The 21,370-nt window shown below is 36.5% G+C and overlaps 1 protein-coding gene across 1 annotated transcript in view; it reads left to right on the plus strand.

The window, feature by feature from the left end:
* COG6 (component of oligomeric golgi complex 6) overlaps window positions 1-21,370 on the plus strand; it is a 64,708-nt gene that overhangs the window by 31,057 nt on the left and 12,281 nt on the right. The window contains exons 14-18 of the mRNA XM_007471669.1: window positions 9,720-9,851; window positions 10,190-10,357; window positions 13,297-13,404; window positions 14,443-14,496; window positions 17,372-17,451. Coding sequence (XP_007471731.1) covers window positions 9,720-9,851; window positions 10,190-10,357; window positions 13,297-13,404; window positions 14,443-14,496; window positions 17,372-17,451 — 542 coding nt within the window. The remainder of the gene's footprint in view (window positions 1-9,719; window positions 9,852-10,189; window positions 10,358-13,296; window positions 13,405-14,442; window positions 14,497-17,371; window positions 17,452-21,370) is intronic.

The following is a 21,370-nucleotide window of genomic DNA, read 5'->3' on the forward strand; positions in this document are numbered from 1 at the left end:
AGAAAATCCAGATAAAGAAATGACAGATATAAATATTTTAAAGGAGGAAATATTCGATTATTTGTGGATGCTCTGACTGTACTTCAAAAACCAAGAAAATTAATTGAAAAGTTGTAGAACTAGTAAATGGGTTTAGAAAAAGGTAATTGGTGACAAGATCATTATACAAAGATCAGTAATTTTCAGGGACGATGGCAAAGTAGGAAGCACCAGGAATCTGTCACCCCACCTAGATGACAGTTGGACTAGCAGTATTTGTCTAGCAGTATTTGTAACTATTTTAGAACTCTGGAGTCTATTGAAGAATTGCCGTTTCTAGGGGAAGGCTTGAATAGTAATAAATTGCAGTCAATTTTGATCAACTTCAACTCTTAGCATAGTTGCGACTACCCATCTTCCACCCCCAGTGCTGTGGCAGGCAGCTGTACACTTGTTCCTTGAGCACCTTGCTTGTAGAGCCAGGGTGAACAAAAAGGAGGACACTGTCCTCTGAACTTCTGGGATCTGTGCTCTCATCCCAGAGTTGTGAAGAGGAGGGTGGCCATTGTTTTTGCACCTCCCCATTGTGTCAGACACCTCCTCCTCTGGCTAAAGTGACTTCCTGGGGATTTCAAACACTAGTGCATTTTTCCACCCCCTTAATTTTTTTCTCTTTCCCATTTTGGGAGTCAGACATTAAAGTCTAGGACATTCAAAAGCAGCTGTGTATATGAGGAAAATTAGAAAATGACCACATGTTCAGGGAAAGGAGCAGGCTCAGAAAGACCTGAGAAGAACTTCAGTTTATACGTTAACCTGATCCTTGGCTCAGAGAGAGGCTACAACAGTTTTTTTTTAAAAACCCAAAGTAGTAACAGAAAATGGCATCCCTGGAGGAGGGGGAGAATCTGATTTCCAGGGTTAAATTATTACATTCAAATGTTGTTTTCAACAAAAAAATCACAAGGCACACAAAGGAACAGGAAAATATGGCCCATTCAAAGGAGAAAAAAATCAACAGAAACCATTCCTGAAAAAGACCTGATGGCATATCTACTAGACAGAGACTTTAAAACAGTCATGTTAAAGATGAGTCAAGAGAACAGCATATGAACAAAATGGAAATATCTGTTAGGGTTAGAAACATCTGAAGGGAAATCAAAAAGAAATTCTGGAGTTGAAAAGTATAATAAGTAGCAAACCAAATGAGGACGCCTTTAAAAAAGACTCTACAGCATGACCAACTGGGATTTATCCCTGGAATGCAAGGATAGTTCAGCCTATGAAAGTCAGTCAGTATAATTACCACAGTAACAGAACAAAGGGGGAAAAATCACATGATCAATTGATGCAGAAAAATCAATTGATGCAGAAAAAGCATTTGACAAAATTCAACACTTTTATCATAAAAATACTCAACAAACTAGGAATAGAGGAAAACTGCAACATAAATGCCATACATGAAAAACCCACAGCTAACATTGTACTCAATAGTGTAAGACTTAAAGCTTTTTGTTTAAGATCAGGAACAAGTAAAGGATGCCCACTTTTGCCACTTCGGTTCAACATAGTGCAGGCATTACCTCATTTTATCGTGCTTCTCTTTATTGCACTTTGCAGATAATTGTTGTGTTTTGTTTTGTTTTGTTTATGCGGTACATGGGCCTCTCACTGTTGTGGCCTCTCCCGTTGCGGAGCACAGGCTCCGGACGCACAGGCTTAGCGGCCATGGCTCATGGGCCCAGCCGCTCTGCGGCATGTGGGATCCTCCCGGACCGGGGCACGAACCCGTGTCCCCTGCATCGGCAGGCGGACTCTCAACCACTGTGCCACCAGGGAAGCCCCTGTAGTTTCACTTTTATATCAAATTTTTAATCTACCTGAAGTTTATTTTTGTCCATGCTGGGAAGGAAGGGTCATATTCATTTTTCCCAAATGGTTATCCATTTATTTTATTTTATTTTCATTCAGAAAACCCCACGAAGTTCTTAAATACTTTATTTCTCTTATAAAGTTAAAATGAAAGTTGCAGGAACATAAAATGGCTAATAAAAGGCAAGTTTTAAGCATGGCATCTTCCAGTTAAAACCCAGAATAGAATAGGATAAAAACAGGGAAAGAAAGAATTGTAATTTGAATATATTAAGTACCAATTAATACTGCAGCCTATGTGAGTTTATAGCAGTGACGGGTTTTGGCTATTATTGTTATTTATTGTTGTCATTATCATCAGTAACTGTGCCCTGAAATGGTTTTCTTAGATATGAATTGGGTCATATTTAGGGATATTTTAACATTAAATTGAGATTAGAATATGATACTGTTTACAGCTTATGTGTTGCTTATGTATACAACCATTTTAGGTTTCTTTCAGGAATTATCTTTCCTTCACCAAATTTTTAATGTTCCATATTTTATATTAATTATATCTTCATCTTATTCTGCCTCTTGTAAACCATTCATTTCTTCTAAGAAGATTCTAGCCTTATGAGGAAAACAACACTTACTGCAGAATGGTCTTCATTAGCAAAGCACCCAAGTGGAAATTTTTGCTAATAGAATTTTAAGTGGATAGCAAAATTGTTAAGAACAGCTTTTAAAATAAATAAAGCCAGAGATGAACTCTTTTCATGATTCCTTCTGTGCTTTTAAAAAGACATATTTGGGAACTAATTCTTTAATATGAAAAAAGAAAATGCAAGGACATTATTTTATTGAAAGATGTACCTTTTCCCTAACAAAGCATTTGAAGCACTTAAGTATTCAAGTATGTGTACTCTCTTCCTTATCAGGCTCTTCTGAAACATTCATAACTGTGAATCCAGCAAAGTCTAAAGGGAATATGTGTCTGTACTACAAAAGATACAATGTCATATCCATTTTAGCTAGAGAGACATTTTCTAAAATTCTTTTCACTATAGTAATAGTACAATTCTAATTTAAAAGGGATAGTATGTCATAAATGAAACCCATATCAAATTAATAGTAGGCAGGATTGACCAGCTCTGTGAAAATAAAACCTAAGTGGTCCTTTAAATTTTGATTTAAATTCTAGGATATCATTACTGTTTAGAATCTCTTTTTACTGTTCAAATTGTAGTACTTGGACCAGCAGCTTGGACATCACCTAGGAGTTTATTAGTTTATCTGAGATTAAAAATCTCAGGCCCCACCCCAGACCTACTGAATCAGAATGTGCATTTTAACCAGATTTCCCTGGTCACTCACTCATATGCATGTTAAAGTTTGAAAAGTGCTTTTTTTTTTTTGTGGTACGCAGGCCTCTCACTGTTGTGGCCTCTCCCATTGCGGAGCACAGGCTCCGGACGCACAGGCTCAGCGGCCATGGCTCATGGGCCCAGCCGCTCCGCGGCATGTGGGTTCCTCCCAGACCAGGGCACGAACCCATGTACCCTGCATCGGCAGGCAGACTCTCAACCACTGTGCCACCAGGGAAGCTCCTGAAAAGTGCTTTTTTTAGATGAGTATTTTGAGTTTTACATTATTCCTTGCAGATTATTCTGCTAGGAAAAACAAATAAGAGGAGTGTTTTCAGCTAAAATGCTTCTTAAATTTTAAATAAAAGTATGTGAAATAAAAAGTTGTAATTATTTGAAGTTATATCAAACAAATGTTAGTTTGCACTCTTAAATTTATCTTGAATAATATTATTGACAAAAAATTTAATTCCATAAATAAGGTAAGCGAAACTTTTGGAGGTAATGGATATGGTTTATGGATTGTGGTGATGGTTTCATGGTTATGTTACCAAGGGGCTCATGTGCCTGCAGTTCCAGAAAGCCAAACTCTGACAGTGGGTGTTTGCAGCAAAGTAAGGGTTTATTTGCAGGGTACCAAGCAAGGAGAATGGGCAGCTCATGCTCAAAAGATTGGAATTCCTTGATGGCTTTCAGGCAAGGGTTTTTAAAGACAGTGTTAGGGGAGAGAGTCCTAGGATGCGTGATAAGCTTGTAGACCTTCTAGTCGGTTGGTGGTAAGGTAACGGTGATGTTTTGGGAATCTTAACCGTCCAGTTTCAATCAGTCTGGGGTCTAGTCCTTGTGGTCAGCAGGTAGTCACCATCCTCCACCTGCATGGGGGTCTTAGTTTCTCCAGGACAACTCAAAGTATGCATCAGATTGTTATTTATATCCCTTCAGGAGGAACTAGAAGTCTTGTGACTCTGTTGTTCTGATAATTAACTGCTTGGGTCAGCTCTTTGGAACTCACAGAAGGCCTAGGAGACTAAAGCCTTTTGTCCCACAAACAAGAAATGAGGGACATGGAGGGGCTTTTGTACCTGGGAGGGCCTCACAGGGTCCTGCTTGGTTTCAGTCTCCCCTTTTCTCTGAGCTTCTCAATCCTGAGGGGAACAGGGATGGGACAAAAAGGAGAGTAAAGCTTTGGATAAAGAGTTGTTCATAGACTCTGTAAGGGAACTTGGTTTTAGGGGGACTTGGTTTCAGGTATATACTTACCTCTAAATTCATCAAGTTGTATACATTAAATATTTACAGCTTTTTGTATGTCAATCATGCCTCAATAAAGTGGTTTTAAAAAAAACACTTTAGTTCCATTTACTGTTAATTACTGGAACATATATGTATTTAGAGTGAAAGGAGTCTATATATAAAATGAAGCAGTTAATTTAAAAACATGAGGGTTTTTGGGCTTCCCTGGTGGCACAGTGGTTGGGAATCCACCTGCCGATGCAGGGGACATGGGTTCGAGCCCTGGTCTGGGAAGATCCCACATGCCGCGGAGCAACTAACCCGTGTGCCACAACTACTGAAGCCTGCATGCCTAGAGCTCATGCTCCGCAACAAGAGAAGCCACTACATTGAGAAGCCTGCGTACCGCAATGAAGAGTAGCCCCTGCTCGCCACAACTAGAGAAAGCCAGGGTGCAGCAGTGAAGACCCAGCACAGCCAAAAAATTTTTTTTAATTAATTAATTAAAAAGATTAAAGTATGTATTAAAAGAATATGAGGGTTTTTGTTTGGTGTTGATTTTATTTTTTGAAAGCGCATGGGCAAGTGGTCTTCTAAGAAGCTGCAGTACAGAAAATTGGAGGACCTTAAATGGAAGTTATTTCAAAGAATAAAACTAAAGTTGGCAGTGGAATGAGGTTGTAAAAACAGCTTTTGGAACTTTTATGGTGCACCCTTTTCATTCTCCTCTAATAGAGCACGTATCTACAAAAGGGATAAAAAATGTCGTAGTAAACAGTCCCAAGGAGAATGAGAACTTTGTTCAGTGTTATAGCTCTATACATTAAAAAAAAAAAAAGAGGTTCTAATATATAGAATATGAAGTTTTCAGTAGAGCAAATGCTTTTAAATATGAAATTTTTCTTTATACTTCAACTTTAATAGTTGGGAAGTGTACCTAAAAGTTATGAATATATCTTTCATGAAGTTCTTTTGTACCTTATAATTATTAATATTATTAATCACTTGAATTTTGGATATTTTTATAAAACCTTATTGATTATCAATATTTACATAATATAAACAGAAAAAGGTTAAATGAACTTTCACGGTAAATGGAGATAAAATTTACAGTATACAAATCTTAAGTTCATTGAATTTTTGTATTTGTATATATGTTCATTAATCATCACCCAGATCGACATATAAAACATTTCCAGCACCTCAGAAAGCTTCTTCATGCTCCTTCCCAGTCAGAAGCCTCCAAAGTCAATCACCATCTGACTCCTGTTTCCTGTTTTTGTGTGCTATTGAAATTCACATAAGTAAATTCACACAGGTGAACTCTTGGGTCTGACTTCTTGCATTATATCTGTAAGATTCGTCCATGTTGTGTTTAGCAGTAGTTCATTTTTTTAACCATGGTGTAATAATTCTAGTATACAAATTTACGGTTTATTGATAGATGTTTGTATTGTTTCTATTTCTTAGATATTGTAAATAAAGCGCCTGTGAATATCCTTGTACATGTCTTTTGGTGGACGTAAGTTTTCATTTCTCTCGTGTGTATACACGGTAACGGAATATCTGGGTTGATAGCTTTGATAGCTCTGCCAAGCATTTTTGCAAAGTGGCTGTACCAGTTTACTCCACCAGAAATGTGTGGGAATTTGAGTTGCTCCACATCCTCTCCAGTACTTGATATTGTTGGTCTTTAATTTTAGCCATTGTGGAAGTTGTGTGGTGGTATTTCATTTGTGATTTGTACTTTTCTGAAGGCTAATGATGTTGAACGGTTTTTTGTGTGTTTATTGACTGCTGAATACATTCTTGTGTTAATCGTCCGTCAGTTTAACAACATTCTAGATATCTTTTTTAAATTGGATGAATGGGTAGAAAATACTTTTATAAAGATGACTTCATATTTTGGAGTTTTTCTAAGTTCAGTCTTATTTGAATGTAATAGAAAAAAGGAACCAAAACTGAAGGAGGTATCAAACTCGACATAACTATTCCTTCACCACAAGAGATACTTTTCCCTTCTGTTTTGTCAGTTTTGGCTTCATGTATTCTTTGGCTCTGTTGTTAGATGCATGTATGTTTATTATAGTTGTATCTTCTTTATAATAAACATTATAAAATGCCCTCCTTTCTAGCAGCAGTGTTTGTCTTAAAGTCTTCTTTGTCTGAAATCAGTATAGCTACTCTAGCACTCTTTTGGTTATCGTTTGCAAGATATATCTTTCTCTGTCCTTTTACTTTCAGTCTATTTTTGTCTTTAAAGTGTGTTTCTTGAATACAGCATATAGTTGGGTCAGTGTATTTCTTTTTTCTTTTATCCATCTGCCAGCCTCTGCTTTTTTGGTTAGCATGTTTACATTTAATTTAATTGGTGATAAAGTAGCATTTATGTCTGCCATTTTGCACCATGTTTTTGTATGTTCTAAGTGTTTTTATTTCTCTGTCCCTCCATTACTGCCTTCTTTTGTGTTAGGTAAATATTTTCTAGTACACTGCTTTAGTTCCCTTATTGTTTATGTAAATATTAATGTATGTGTGTAGTTAGTTATTTTCTTAATGGTGCCCTGGGAATAATAATTACCATCTTAATTTTTAAATAATCTAGCTAGTTTGGATCAATACCAACTTACTTTCAATAGTGTACTAAAGCTTTGCTCCTGTATAGCCCCATTTTCCCCTTCCTTTATGATACTGTTGTTACAAATTACATCTTTCTGCATTGTGTGGTTATCAACATAGATTTAAAATGATTGCTTCATTCAGTTGTCTTTTAAATCCAGGAAAAAGGAGTTAAAAGCAGAAAGTACATTGTACTTTGTACAAAGTACATTGTACAAAGTACTTTGTACATTGTACAAAGTAAATTGCCTTTTATATTTACTGATGTCAGAAACTTGACTGCTGTTCTTTATTCTTGCAAATTTGAGTTACTGTCTACTCAAGCTACTCATTTTAGCTTGAAGGATTCCCTTTAATATTTCTTGTAGAGCAGGTTTGCTGGTAAAGAATTCTTGGTTTTATTGGGAATGTCTTAATTTCTTCTTCAGTCTTACAGAGTAGTTTTGTTGAATATAGAATTCTTGATTGACAGTATATTTCTTTCAGCCCTTGAATATATCATCCAGTGCCTTCTAATCTCCGTGTTTTCTGATGAGAAATCAACTGTTAAGCTTATTGAGAATCCTTTGCTCGGAATGAGTTACTTCTCTCTTGTTGATTTCAAGATTCTCTCTTTGTCTTTTGACAGTTTGCTTATGTGTCCCACTGTAGATCTATTTAAGTTTATTCTGCTTGCAGTTCATGAACTTCTTGGATGTTTAGATTAATTTTTTAAATCAAATTTGCTAAGTCTTCTTCCACTGTTTCTTTAAATATTCTTTTTGCATGCCCCCTTTTTTCCTCCTTCTGAGATCCCCATTGTACTGATGATGTTGATGGTGTTGCATAGGTGTCTGAGGCTCTGTTAATTTTCTTTCATTCTTTTTTCCTTCTGTTCCTCACAGCAGTTAATCTTAATTGACCTGTCTTCAAGTTCACTGATTTTTTTTTTTTTTTTTTTTTTTTTTTTTTTTTGGCCAAAATGACAACAATTCCTAATGCCAAGACAACAACTGTGTCTCAGACACAATTCCATATTCATATTGTTCTTTTACCAGTTAATAAGATAAAATTCTCTTTCGCCATTATAATTCTTTTTTTGTGGTACGCGGGCTTCTCACTGCTGTGGCCTCTCCCGTTGCGGAGCACAGGCTCCGGACACGCTGGCCCAGCGGCCATGGCTCACGGGCCCAGCCGCTCCGTGGCATGTGGGATCTTCCCGGACCGGGGCACGAACCCGTGTCCCCTGCATCGGCAGGCGGACTCTCAACCACTGCGCCACCAGGGAAGCCCATCACTGATTATTTATTCTGTCTGTTCAGATCTCCTGTTGATTCCCTGTAGTGAATTTTTCATTTCAATTATTGTGCTTTTTCAACTCCAGCATTTCTGTTTGGTTATTTTTTTTAAACATTTCTATCTCTTTGTTGATATTCTCTATTTTGTAATTTTTTTTTTCTCATACTTTCCTTTAATTCATTAACAGTTTCCTTTAGTTTTTGAACATACTTAAAAGAGCTGATTTAAAGTCTTTGACTAGTATTTCCAGCATCTGGGCTTCCTCAGGGAGTTGCTGTTGATTGTTTTTTCTGTAAATGATCATACTTTTTTGTTTGTTGGCATGTCTCATAATTTTTGTTTTTGTTGCTTTTATGAAGGAGGGAGGATTTTCAGAGGTCCATACTTTGCCATTCCTACTGATGTCACTTATGTATTAACTTTTATACATGAAACATTCTTAATATAAATACTGATACTATAAAATTCTTATGCCTTTTTATCTACCTGACATGAGAGTGTAGTGTTACGTGGATTTCTGAGTACCAGATTTTGTTTCATTTACAAAATGTGACTACATTAGTATTATAAATACTTTGAAAAATGTTTTGAAAAAATTCACAGGCACCTCTTCTGGGATATCATGATGGTGTCAAGTAGGGATGATGAATGTAGCCAGTTAATAAGTATCAGATACTCTACTCAGTAGTTGAGATGCAGCAATCCCATTTAATCTTTACAGAATCGCTCTGAGCCTCTGAGAATTTAAATAACTTTTCCAAGGTCACACAACTAGTAAGTGCTAGTTACAAAATGTAAAATTAATCTCTTTAACTCCAGAATTCAAGATTTTAGTGGCAGTGTTGTACTGTTTCTGTGAAGTGTGTGGCTCATGGACCAGGGTCCTGAAAACCACCTGGGGTGCTTGTTGAAAGATAGATTTCTAGACCCTGAACCTATACATATTGAGCCATAGTATCTGACATTGGGGCATGCAGGTGAGTGATGATTCTCAATAATATTATAGTAGGTGAAGTGCTGGTCTCTGGATTACTTTCTTAAGACTTGGGCTAAAAAACAAAACAGGCCATTTCAAATCTATATGAAAATATAATTCTACAATTCAAAGACTGCTAAATTTCCTTGTAATTTTTTGAATTAAAGTTCAAATTCTGTACTTTTAATTGTGATGTATTAATTCTGAGATAATCTAACAAAAAACTTGTGTCACTTTCTGTGCTGATTCTGATTAGTAGGATAAAATATAAGCTGTTGATAGATTATAGATTTTGTAATGTATCAGCAAAGCTTTACATCTTTCATATGAATTATTTTACTGTGAACTGGCATTTATTTAGACACTAAAATTTAGTAGAAAAATATAAGCAGTGGATAAGTCATCCTTCATTTTAGGTTGAACTCCCACCACCTGATCTTGGACCAAGTTCTGCATTAAATCAGACACTCATGTTGTTGCGTGAAGTTTTGGCATCTCATGATTCTTCAGTTGTACCATTAGATTCCCGTCAAGCCGATTTTGTGCAGGTATGTTGTAAATTCACTTTTAATGATTCTTATTGCTCCTCTATTGTACATTCTTTTGAAATTCTGGCACTTTATAACCGATGTATCTTGACAATCCTTCTCATTGCTTTTTCCTTCAAATATTAAACCAGTTCCCTTTAATTTAAAAAGTACATATTCAGTGATGCTTGTTTTAAAAACTATTACAGTTATGGTACCATTTAATCTTTTTCTTACGTGCTTCTGTAAGTTGGCCCGCTCCCCATTAGTTTGACATTCATTCTGAAGTGCCGTTAACACAGACCTGTATCACTGGCTGGGAAATAAGGAATACATTTGATTTGATTTTTCATTTATAGGTTTTATCATGTGTCTTGGATCCTCTCCTCCAGATGTGTACTGTATCAGCCAGCAATTTAGGCACAGCTGACATGGCCACCTTCATGGTCAATTCACTATATATGATGAAGACAACGTTAGCTCTGTTTGAATTCACCGACAGACGTCTGGAAATGCTACAGTTCCAGGTTAATTTTGCCATAAAATGACTGCTCACTGTGATGAAATCTTTTTGCTATACATGATCTCAGTTACTGGCTTTAAGATAATTTCAGTGACCTGATTTATATGAATCCCTTGTTATAGTCTGATAGAACCCCTCCCTGCCCCCATGCATATTCAGTATTTTAGTTTCGTTTTGGAGAAGCCAGAATATGTAACAGGTAAGATATTTTATTCAAGCCATCGTATGTGGTGGTAGAATGGAGCTTTTCTGACTAATTTGAACTGTTATTCTGTATGCAAATTTCAGTTTCCATACTGTGAATAACGTGCTATATTTTTCAAGCTGTGTAGCTAGTGCAGAAGGTGTTGCAGAGGACAGATATATTTTTATCTATGTGTAAATCAGTGTTAGGCACAACATTACAGTTTGTTATGCCAATCGCTCTGGTCCTATAAGCCAAATGGTATCACTTAAGAGTCACAACAAGGCCATTTATAAAATTTACCAGATACTTGGCTTTTGATTTTGAAATAGTGATTTTTGGTAGATAGAATGTTTAGAAAAAAACAATAACAACTCTGAGTCTTCTTTGTTATCACAAGTATATAAACAGTTTGGCAGTGGCTACCGTAAAAATTTGTCATTTTGGGTTTTTCTAAGGAATGAGTTTGAGACCTGTAAGTTTGTGATGTTTTCTACTTTCTAATTCTTTTAAAAGAAATATAATGAAGTATGATTAATTTTTCTTTTTGGCATAATTGTTTAAGTATAATTAGTAAAATCTTTTTAAAAAATAGTCACTGGTTTTTAATGTATTTATCACTAATTCAACCCGAAACTCTGCCATTTGTCTAAATCTCTTCTCGATGTGCGCATATATCAGTTGTCCAGCAATCTGTTTTATCACGTTATGTTTGTTTCTCAAATATTCCAAAGTTGTTTTTTGCATTTCAAGAGGACAAGCCCCACCATGTAAGTGCTTATTGAGGCTGCATCATTCTTGCTGATGGGCTGGTGGCTGGCACTGGTCACGTGGGCCAGCCAGAGTCAGTGTGGAGAGGACTGGGCAAGGGTGTGGATGCTGGAAGGCACGGGCCCCACAGTGACAGTTCTCCTTGTCGAGTAAAAGATTCTTGATTTTCAGATCTTTTCTATCACTAGTCTATTAATTTTCTTCCATTCTTTCTTCTTCCAGTGTTTCAAGTAAGAAATCTAGGCTAGTCTGATTCTCTTTTGTTTGTGATAACCTATTTTATTCATGTGGAAGCTTACAAGGATTTTTCTTTGCGTTCAGATATTTCCTCAGGATATTTTCTGGTATGTCTCTTTTTCTATTATTTCCATCTTGGATTTTGCAAAGCCTTTTCAGTCTGAAGATTCCACCCTTTTGTTTTTTGCTCAGGAAAGTTTTCTGTTATCTGTAATTAATTATCACTTCTCCATCTGTTACTTTTTATATTCTGAAGCTCCTGTCCTTAGTTGGCTTTAAGTCTTCTAAATTTGCCTTCTAATTTCTGTTTAAATCTCTTTAATATATTTCTTTGATATTTACTCTGTATTACTATTCTTCCACTTTTCTTTCAGATACTAATTTGGTTCTTGGCAATAACTCTTTCATTAAATATTTCTATTTGCATTCTTGTTTTTCTTGGATTTCCAGTAAGACTAGTAAGTAAGGGTTCTAAGGTTCTAATTGTACTTTCTTGGGCATTCACTTAAAAAAAAACTAAGGCACCCTGCGTCTTTCAGTAGTGTTGCCTCAGGAAAAGATACTTGTTCTCATTATTCAGGTGGGTTTTCTCATAGAACCTGCTCACCTCTTTTAAATCAGTTGTAAGTTTTTTACGGGGAGGGGCTCAGTTGCTGGAGTGACTTGCACAATGGCAAACATTCAGCTGGTAACAGATAGCATATCTTAATAGCGTACTGTGCCACTGGTAAACAAGCTGGTAAAACTGAGGGGAGTATCCAGTGAGGGATAACAGGAAGATCTGTAGACTTACAGGCCTGTACTGGTTAAAGGAAGGAACAGCCACTTCCTCCCCCCTGGGAATACTTCGGCCCGTCAGGTAGTCTCCTTCTGTGGCTCCTGCCCCCATTAGCATTAGGTGGCTTCCCCAAGAATAGCACAAAACAGGAGACCACGTACAACTCCCACCTGCTAGCTGGGTCTTTTTTTTTTTTTTTTTTTGCGGTACGCGGGCCTCTCACTGCTGCGGCCTCTCCCGTTGCGGAGCACAGGCTCCGGACGCGCAGGCTCAGCGGCCATGGCTCACGGGCCCAGCTGCTCCGTGGCACGTGGGATCTTCCCGGACCGGGGCACGAACCCGTGTCCCCTGCATCGGCAGGCGGACTCTCAACCACTGCGCCACCAGGGGAGCCCGCTAGCTGGGTCTTTTTAGGCAGCTCCTGAACGTGACATCTTTGACCAGCCTTCTGCTCGTTCCTCAACAGTCCCCTAGTTGTCGCAAATCTGCTTTCCTCTGGAGGACTTACTGCCTCAGCCCCCATGGGATTTCCTTCAGACTGCTCCAGATGATGTATTTGATTGGTTGAGTTAATCCAGCAAGTTGGGAGCATGAGGCAGTGTGGATGTGAGGGACATCAGGTCCTCATCTTCCCAGAGTTCTTTCTAAGTATTTTATTTTACACTGTTGTTTATGAGTAGTTTTGGTTTGTGTTTTCCTTAATGCCAGCTTTTAAAAGAGCTAAGAAGCAACCCAAATTTTTTGACTAGTGGCTAGTCCTGGAATCCTCAAGTAAGACTTTCCCTCCCTTTTGTAAGAGGACTTCCTCTCTGGGGAAGGAGAAGTCTTCGTACAGGAGCAGTCCCTGTCCTTCATATTTTGGCCTCATAGCTGCTGCAAGGAACACGTCCATGATGAAGAGCTAAGACTCCTTCTACTCTCAATCAGTCTTATTCTTCTTTTAAAATACTCTTTTAATTGTGTTTTATTTTAGATTGAAGCACATTTGGACACACTTATAAATGAGCAAGCTTCTTATGTTTTAACTAGAGCAGGCGTGAGTTATATCTATAACACCATACAGCAGCATAAACCCGAACAGGTAAGCACATGGATCTTCCTAACTAGAGAGACACACACCAATTTAGAGTACGGCTTCTAGAGCTAGACACTTAGTAGCAATTTTTCACTGGGAAGGTGACTTCTCTCTCTGGTTCCTCATCTGTAGATTGAGGGTAATAATATCTGTAACATAGGATTGTTCTAAGATTGAGATGATACCTGTGTAGTTCTTGGAGGACTATCTGAGATATAGTAGGGTGTCCCAAAATACTGTCTTTTTTACTATAGATAGTTTGGGTTACAAGTAATGAAAATATACAAAAATTAGTATTGAAAAATATATAAAGAATATCCATATTGGTAAATTTTTTAGTCCTTTATCACCATTGATTTATTAAGTGCATAGATTACTATATAAATAGCAGTCATCCCCCCTTTTAATTTAGCAAATCATGGTCTATTACTTTGGAAAGGTAAATACTTCTGGTGCTAACATCTGATCTTGTTAAGTTATAGAACTCCAGTAGAATTAGAAAATGGAGTGGTGGGAACCCTAGAAAACCATGTAAGCCTCTTTCTTTAAAAAGCAAAATACTTTTAAATAACAATAACATGAAGAATATTTTATAGCCCAGGGACAAGGTTTGAATTCTTTCTTCTGATAAAAGGTAATAAGCAAATTTCTACCAGTAGGAGCAAATTCTGCTGCCTTTTTATATTATCTAAAATTATCAAGGAAACTCTTAAAGCCCCCATGTCTTAACTGCCATCCCTCAGTGCTTTATTGCCCTTTTTTTCTTGCTTATGATTAAATCTGAAGTATCCTTTTATTTCCATTGTTAATAAACTTATGTGCTTCTCCAACAAATATTATTGAGTGCCTTCACGCTAGTTATACAGAATGAACAAATCACAGTCCCTCTTTTAACTGAGGTTGGAGATAGGACACTTGAGTTCTTTGGAAATAAGCTAAATTTTCAAATTTGGGCAGTCTACTAATGGACTGTATTTGACAAGTGAATTGTAACATATAGCACCTGTTTTCATCTTGGTTTTGTCCCTTTTTTTTTTTTTTAAGGGCCCTTTAGCTAATTTTCCCAACCTAGATTCTGTGGCACTGAAGGCTGCAATGGTAAGTACATAATAAAGCATTTCAACATACGTTTCCTTATGGAACATTATTCTTATTTTTTCCTGTGTGATAATTTTTGTCTCGGGTGATAATTTTATCTCTTCATATGCAGTATTCACGTGGGGTCCAGTCATAATGATTGCACATGTATTCCTTAAACTAAGGAGATCTGACCAAGACATACATTTGTAGTAATATTGCACCATACCCTAATAGTGTCATTATTCCTGTTTAGATTTTCTTCAGTTTCAGAGTTTTACTCCTAACGTAATGGAGAAAGGAATGAGAGACATGAAGGAGTTAGCTATATATCATTATAGACTTCCATCTGTCAGTGACCCTGGGCTTATAGTTCTTGACTTCTTCCTGAGTTGGTAACTGAAATTGGATTCCAATCTTAAAATATTACTCTTGACTGTGACGCTCACCGAACCTCCACTTTATTACCTTCTTTTCAAGTGATGAGCTTGCTTGCACATCCCTTTCTGCATGAGCACCACTTTTTGTAGCATGTTTCCACATCTTAAGTACATACTTTGCATATATATGTGTGTGTGTGTATACACACACACACACACACACACACACACACACACACACACAGCCATCAGTTGGATGACACTCATTTAGTCCTCATAGGAATGATCTCCTTTGGAAGCTTTATGATACTAATTCTAGTGGTAGTAATAATAAACAGTAAGAAATGACAACGTCCATTAACATATATTGAGCATGACACACATTTTTAATGTACTAACTCTTTAATCATCCTAACAACCCCATTCAACCCAGTACTTATGCTCTTACCTACTATATGTACTGCCTATCCTATGTGTTTCAATACTCACTACTGCAATGGTTTGACTTTGATAAATAGGTGACTTGGGTGACTTCTTTGATGCCAGGGCTTTCCTATCTATCATCTGACAGAGCTAAATTTAACTGAAAATAAAGGGGTAGACCCACAAGATACCCAACAAATGCAAAGAATACAGAGCTGACAGAGTTAATATTAGACAAGGTAGATTTTAAAAACACTAAATATCATAAATAAGGAACATTATGTCATGATAAAAGTACATAAAAAGTAAGTCATAACTTGTGTATATCCAACATAACAGTAAAAACTAGAAATGCAAAGATTTGATTCTGAAAAGTGCAAAAATAAATGAAAATGAATAAATTTTACATTCACTAAAAAAGATAAGTTTCTTAGAAAGTTAAATGTACACTCACCATACCGCCCAGTAATTCCACTTTAAGGTATTTACTGCCCTCCCCCGCCCCCCTGCCCCAGCAAAATGAGGATATAGGTCTACGCAGAGATCAGTAACCTTAGTTAGTACTCAGTAAACGTGTGCATCCCGCCTATTTCTCCTTCTCCAGTGACGCATATCCAGTTCATAATATAAACTCACAAAATATATTTAAGCCCTATTACAGGTTCGTATATGCCTGATCTTAACTTTAAAAACAATTGAGTTGAATATCTTAGGTGTCTCTAAAGAAACAAACTCTTGATTGAGTTTTATGTGTCATCCATTGTTTTATCTATAACTGTTCGGTGCCCCAACTTGGATGCTTCAAAGGCACCTCAGTTCACCATATCCCAAACTGAGCTCTTCTAACTCTTCCCCACCAGCCCCAACCCCAGGTCCTTTTCCAAGTGTTCTTAACTCAGAAAGTATACGAGCATCTGTCCACTAATTATTTCAGCATTTATTAACCAAGTATCTGCTATTATCTAGGTATCATGCTGAGAACTGGAATGATCTAGTAAGAGATGCAGTTATCACACAACTAAATAAATATATAAAGAGTACAGTTGTGAATTGTGATAATGCTGTGAATTACACAGATCCAAAACCTGGGAGTCAACCCCTTCATCCTGTCTGTCACTAACCAAATCTTGATGATCTTGCTCTCTAATTCTCTCAGATATCGAATCTAATCTTTTCATCCCTATTGCCCTTGGCGTCTAAAATGCCACAAGAGCTACCTATGTGGTGTCCTTGCATCTGCTATTACAACCTCCCCTTCCATTCTTCTTGCTGTAGCCAGATTTAGCTTCTTAAAATTTAAATCAGATGATTTCCCTTCTTCGATGGTTTCCTAATGCTTTTACAGTAAGAATTAAAATTTAGAAACCATGCAAGTTCTGCATGGAGTGATCTCTGGTAGGCATCCTCTTTCTCACCTAAGCCTTCCAGGACCACACCAGCCCCACTACACACTTAACCTAACGTCTATTCATCATTAAGGTTTCACCTAAAACGACCTTTCCTCAGAAATGCTTTTGCCAGACATGCAGGTTAGGTCTGTGTCCTCCTGATTGATGCTTTTATAGTACCTTGGTTTTTCCTTTATTTACAGTATTACTTGTTTACTACCTCTCTCACTAGGCCATAAGCTCTGTGAAGCTAGGGACTGCCCGTCTTTTGCTCACCGTTATATTTACATTATGTTATATGGCACCTTACCAATAACAGGTACTCCATAAATACTAATTTAATGAATAGAGGAGTGAATAATTGAGATACATTGGATTTAAGAAAGCAAGGTAGACTTGAAATCTGAAGACTTTACTTCTTGCTGATATTATTACCCAAGAAGTTTGGTGAGGGAGATCAGGATAAATGGCTTGGATCAGAATTTTGAAAGTAGGTATTGTTGATACTGACTGCATTAAAGAGTTGACACTTTCAGTGAGTTTTTAGTTAAAATGTGTAAGGAATAACTCATTTTGATCACAAAGAACTCGTTATTTGGAATATGGGATTTTTACTAAGATTTAATCCTTAAAAGAGATGCTTATTTGGGATGTCTGTTAGCAGATATATGCACTTTGTGTTTTGGATTTCTCTGTTTTGTTTAGGTTCAGTTTGATCGCTATCTGTCAGCCCCAGACAACCTGTTAATGCCACAGCTGAACTTTCTTCTAAGTGCCACAGTGAAGTAAGTATTTTTTGGTCCCGATTAGCTGGTAAAGAGTCACATATTTTTAAATGCCAAGCACATTTATAAGAAAAAAAATTATTTTCAAGGTATTTTGATTGTGTAGTATGGACCTAGCATCCTGTTATAAATTCATACGAATTATAATGACATTAAAAAGTTGAGATCTACGTATGGTTTATGTAAATAATAGTGCAACTAAGAATTGGTCAGTACCTATTTACCCCTTTCTTCATTCAGAAAATTTCTAATATGTTTTTTGCAAAGTATTCTAAAATTAAAGGTAACTTATGAATGTATTTTCAGGTTTTTTAAGAAGAAAAATTATGGTATCAGTTTGGCTACTTATTTTAAAAATCAGGTTGCTATGAAAATGTAAGTCATTTTAACACATTTAAGATTCAACATTAAAGCAGATTTTCTAACTGCTTTTTCCCCTTTTTTTGATTGATGGCAGGTCCTACCCTCAAAAATACTTTCTGTTCTTATTTCTCCTACTGTATAGGCGTGGTATTATATTTGATCTTATTTATAAAGCATTTGAAATAATAGGAGATAACTTTCATTTAGTTAAATTTTGAACCTTTTCAAAATGATAATTCATTTTTAAGCAAAAATATTTTCATGTCTTTATGTTCTCAATTTCTTTCTGTTCATATTGTATTTAAAATGTCAATTGTTTCTTTGAAATAGAGCTTTGAAATGTAAAACTTTCTTTTTTTCATTCCTGTCTCATTTTGTTTTGTTAATATTCTATTCTCCTGAACTTTGCTGGTCTCTGTGGTTGCAGTACCTTTGGGACACCTGTCATTCTTGTCTCCCTTTTTCTTGTCTTGTAGTTTGACTGCCTTTCAAAGGAGATTTTGACTGAGCACTTCATCCTTGGCATAAACTATTGAATACATTTAGGTAGCCAGAAAGTGAGGTTGTATAGATAATGAAGAAAAGAATAGAAAATTAAAATACCCTTAAAGAATTCTTCCTTCCTTGTGATGAATTAGAAGGGCGTTGTTCTTTTTTCAACGCCAGACTCCAACATGTACCTTTTAATGGTATAAAAATAGAGGTTTGACTACAGAAACCACAGCTATGCATATTTATAAAATATTCTCAGTGTCTTTTCTTACTGAGTCAGAATTGTTTATATGAGTAATTTAAGAAGTAAAGAGACCATAGATACTTCTTAAAGTGAGCATGTAGAAAAGTGGATATGATTTGAGGATTCTTTCAGGAATCTTTCTCTATTATATATGCTAGAAACAAAGCAGATATCTTTAAAAAGAATTACTTTGGTTTTTTAAAAGAGGTAGGGGCTTCCCTGGTGGCACAGTGGTTGAGAGTCCACCTGCCGATGCAGGGGACACGGGTTCGTGCCCCGGTCTGGGAAGATCCCACATGCCGCGGAGTGGCTGGGCCTGTGAGCCGTGGCCACTGAGCCTGTGCGTCCGGAGCCTGTGCTCTGCAACAGGAGAGGCCACAACAGTGAGAGAATAGTTTTCTTCTCTTTAACTGCCTCCTTTTAAGCCACCTGTCTTTAACTCTCAGGAATACCTGTGTAAACAAAAATAACGCAGGTTTGGGAGTGGGGGTGGGGTGAGCCTACCAGAGAAATAACGACAAATGGAAACAGTCTCAAACAGTGCTCGGAAAGTCCAATCCTTAAAAGTAAGTCTAGTCTGTTTACAGTAAAGGCTACTTTTGACTCACACTAATAAAGCTTAAAAACAAACCTCTAGAAGATCACATGGATCTTTACTAAATTAACTGCCTTCCAGAACAAAACTTAGCACTTGTAAGTATGACAGAATACAATCAACAGTGTAGCATTTATAATGCTGAGCATGCAATAAAAAAAACAGTTAGATTTTAAGTAGTAGGAAAATATGAACCAAAACTAGAAGCAAAATCTGTCAACAGAAACAGACTTACTGACAGAGTTCACAGAATTAGCAGGTAAGGTCTTTAAAAAGTGTGTTCAACAACTCAAAGGAAAATTATATTGAGAGGAAAAGTTAGGAATTTTACAAAATGGGAATTCTAGGCCTGAAAAGTACAGTATCTAAAATGAAAATCTCACTGGATAGGCTTAACTGTCAGTTGGACATTCTAGAGGGAAAGATAAGTCAACTTGAAAAAAGGACAATAGGAATTGTCCAAATGGAAGCACAGATAGGAAAAAATTAAAAGCTGGAAAAAAGATGAAGAGAGTCTAGCTAATTGTGAAATAATAATAAACATTCTAATACAGGTGTAAGTGAAGTGTCATAGTGAGATTGAGGCATAAAAAATTTGAAGGCATAAAAGAATTTTTTTCAAATGTGATGGAAAACATGAACCCACAGACTGAAGAAGCTAAATAAATCACAACAAGGAAAAAGCTGCACCAAGGTACACCGTAATTAAATTATTGAAAACCAGTGATAAAGAGAGAAGAACTTAAAAAGCAGCCAGAGGAAAAGAAGATGTATTATATGTGGGGAACAATGATAAGTATACTACTGACTTCTTGTTAGAAACAGTCCAAACCAGAAAACGATAGAATAGCATCTTTAAAAAGGTGGATGATAAAACACTTTCAACTTTGTGTATTCATCAGAAGTATTTTTCAAACTGAAAGTGAAATAAATACATTTTGAGATAAGATAAACAAAAGTAGAGAGGATTGGGCTTCCCTGGTGGCGCAGTGGTTGAGAGTCCACCTGCCGATGCAGGTCCAGGAAGATCCCACGTGCCGCGGAGCGGCTGGGCCCGTGAGCCGTGGCCGCTGAGCCTGTGCATCTGGAGCCTGTGCTCAGCAACGGGAGAGGCCACAACAGTGAGAGGCCCGCGTACCGCAAAAAAAAAAATAGTAGGATTTATCATCAGTGTACTGCAAGAAATGATAAAGGAAGTTCTTCAGGCTGAAGGAAAGTGATACCAGAAGAAAACTCCTATTTACACAGAAGAATGACAGGTGCAGGAAATGCTAAATATAAAAGATAGCAGACCATTTGAAGTAAAAATAATAACTGAACTGTGGAGTTCTTAACACAGAGAAATAAAGTTTATGACTACAAAAGCCAAAAGATGGAGTGGGAGGGAAGTAGAAGTATACTGTTGTGATGTTGTAAGTTTACTCATGAAGTGTATAATATTGTTTAAAGGTAGACTGTAAACCTTACAGCAAGCACTAAAATAAGTGTTATGTAACATGCCAACAGATAAAATAGAATGTTAAAAAAACTGTTACATCAAAAGAAGGCAGAAAAAGAGAAGAAAAGAACAGATGGGACAAATATAAAACAAGTAACAAGATGATAGACTTAAATTCATCCTTATAAGTAACTATATTAAATGTAAAAGAACTACACACTCCAGTTAAAAAGCAGTGGTATTAGATTGGGTGAAAATGCATGTGACCAAACTGTCTGCTGTCTATAACAAATCCACTTTAAATATAAGGACACAGTTTAAAAATATAGTATAAGATATACCGTGCAAATAAAAATTATAATAAAGTTGAAGTAGCTATATTCTGATATTAATATCAGAAAAATTAGACTGATGGACAGATAATACCAAAGATAAAGAGGGATATTTCATAATTATAGGATCAATTCATGAAGAAGATATAATAGTAAATATGGGCAACTAGTAGCAGAACTTCATAAACCATGAAGTATAAGTTTATAGAATTGGGGAAGAACAGATAAATTGACATTTATTTTGATATTTCAACCCTCCTCTGTCAATAATCGATAGGAAAATTAGAAAACTAGCTCAGTGTAAAAGAACTGAACAATGTCACTAATCAGCTCAGCCCAGTAGAAAGAGAATAATAGCACACACAACTATGGAAAATAACATTCTTTTAAAGTGCATATAAAACATTCAAGCTAATGTAAAAATGAACAAAAAGAAAATAAGAAAGCCACTAGTG

Source organism: Lipotes vexillifer, unplaced genomic scaffold (assembly GCF_000442215.2).
Source record: "Lipotes vexillifer unplaced genomic scaffold, Lipotes_vexillifer_v1.1 scaffold470, whole genome shotgun sequence".
Lineage (NCBI taxonomy): Eukaryota > Metazoa > Chordata > Mammalia > Artiodactyla > Lipotidae > Lipotes > Lipotes vexillifer.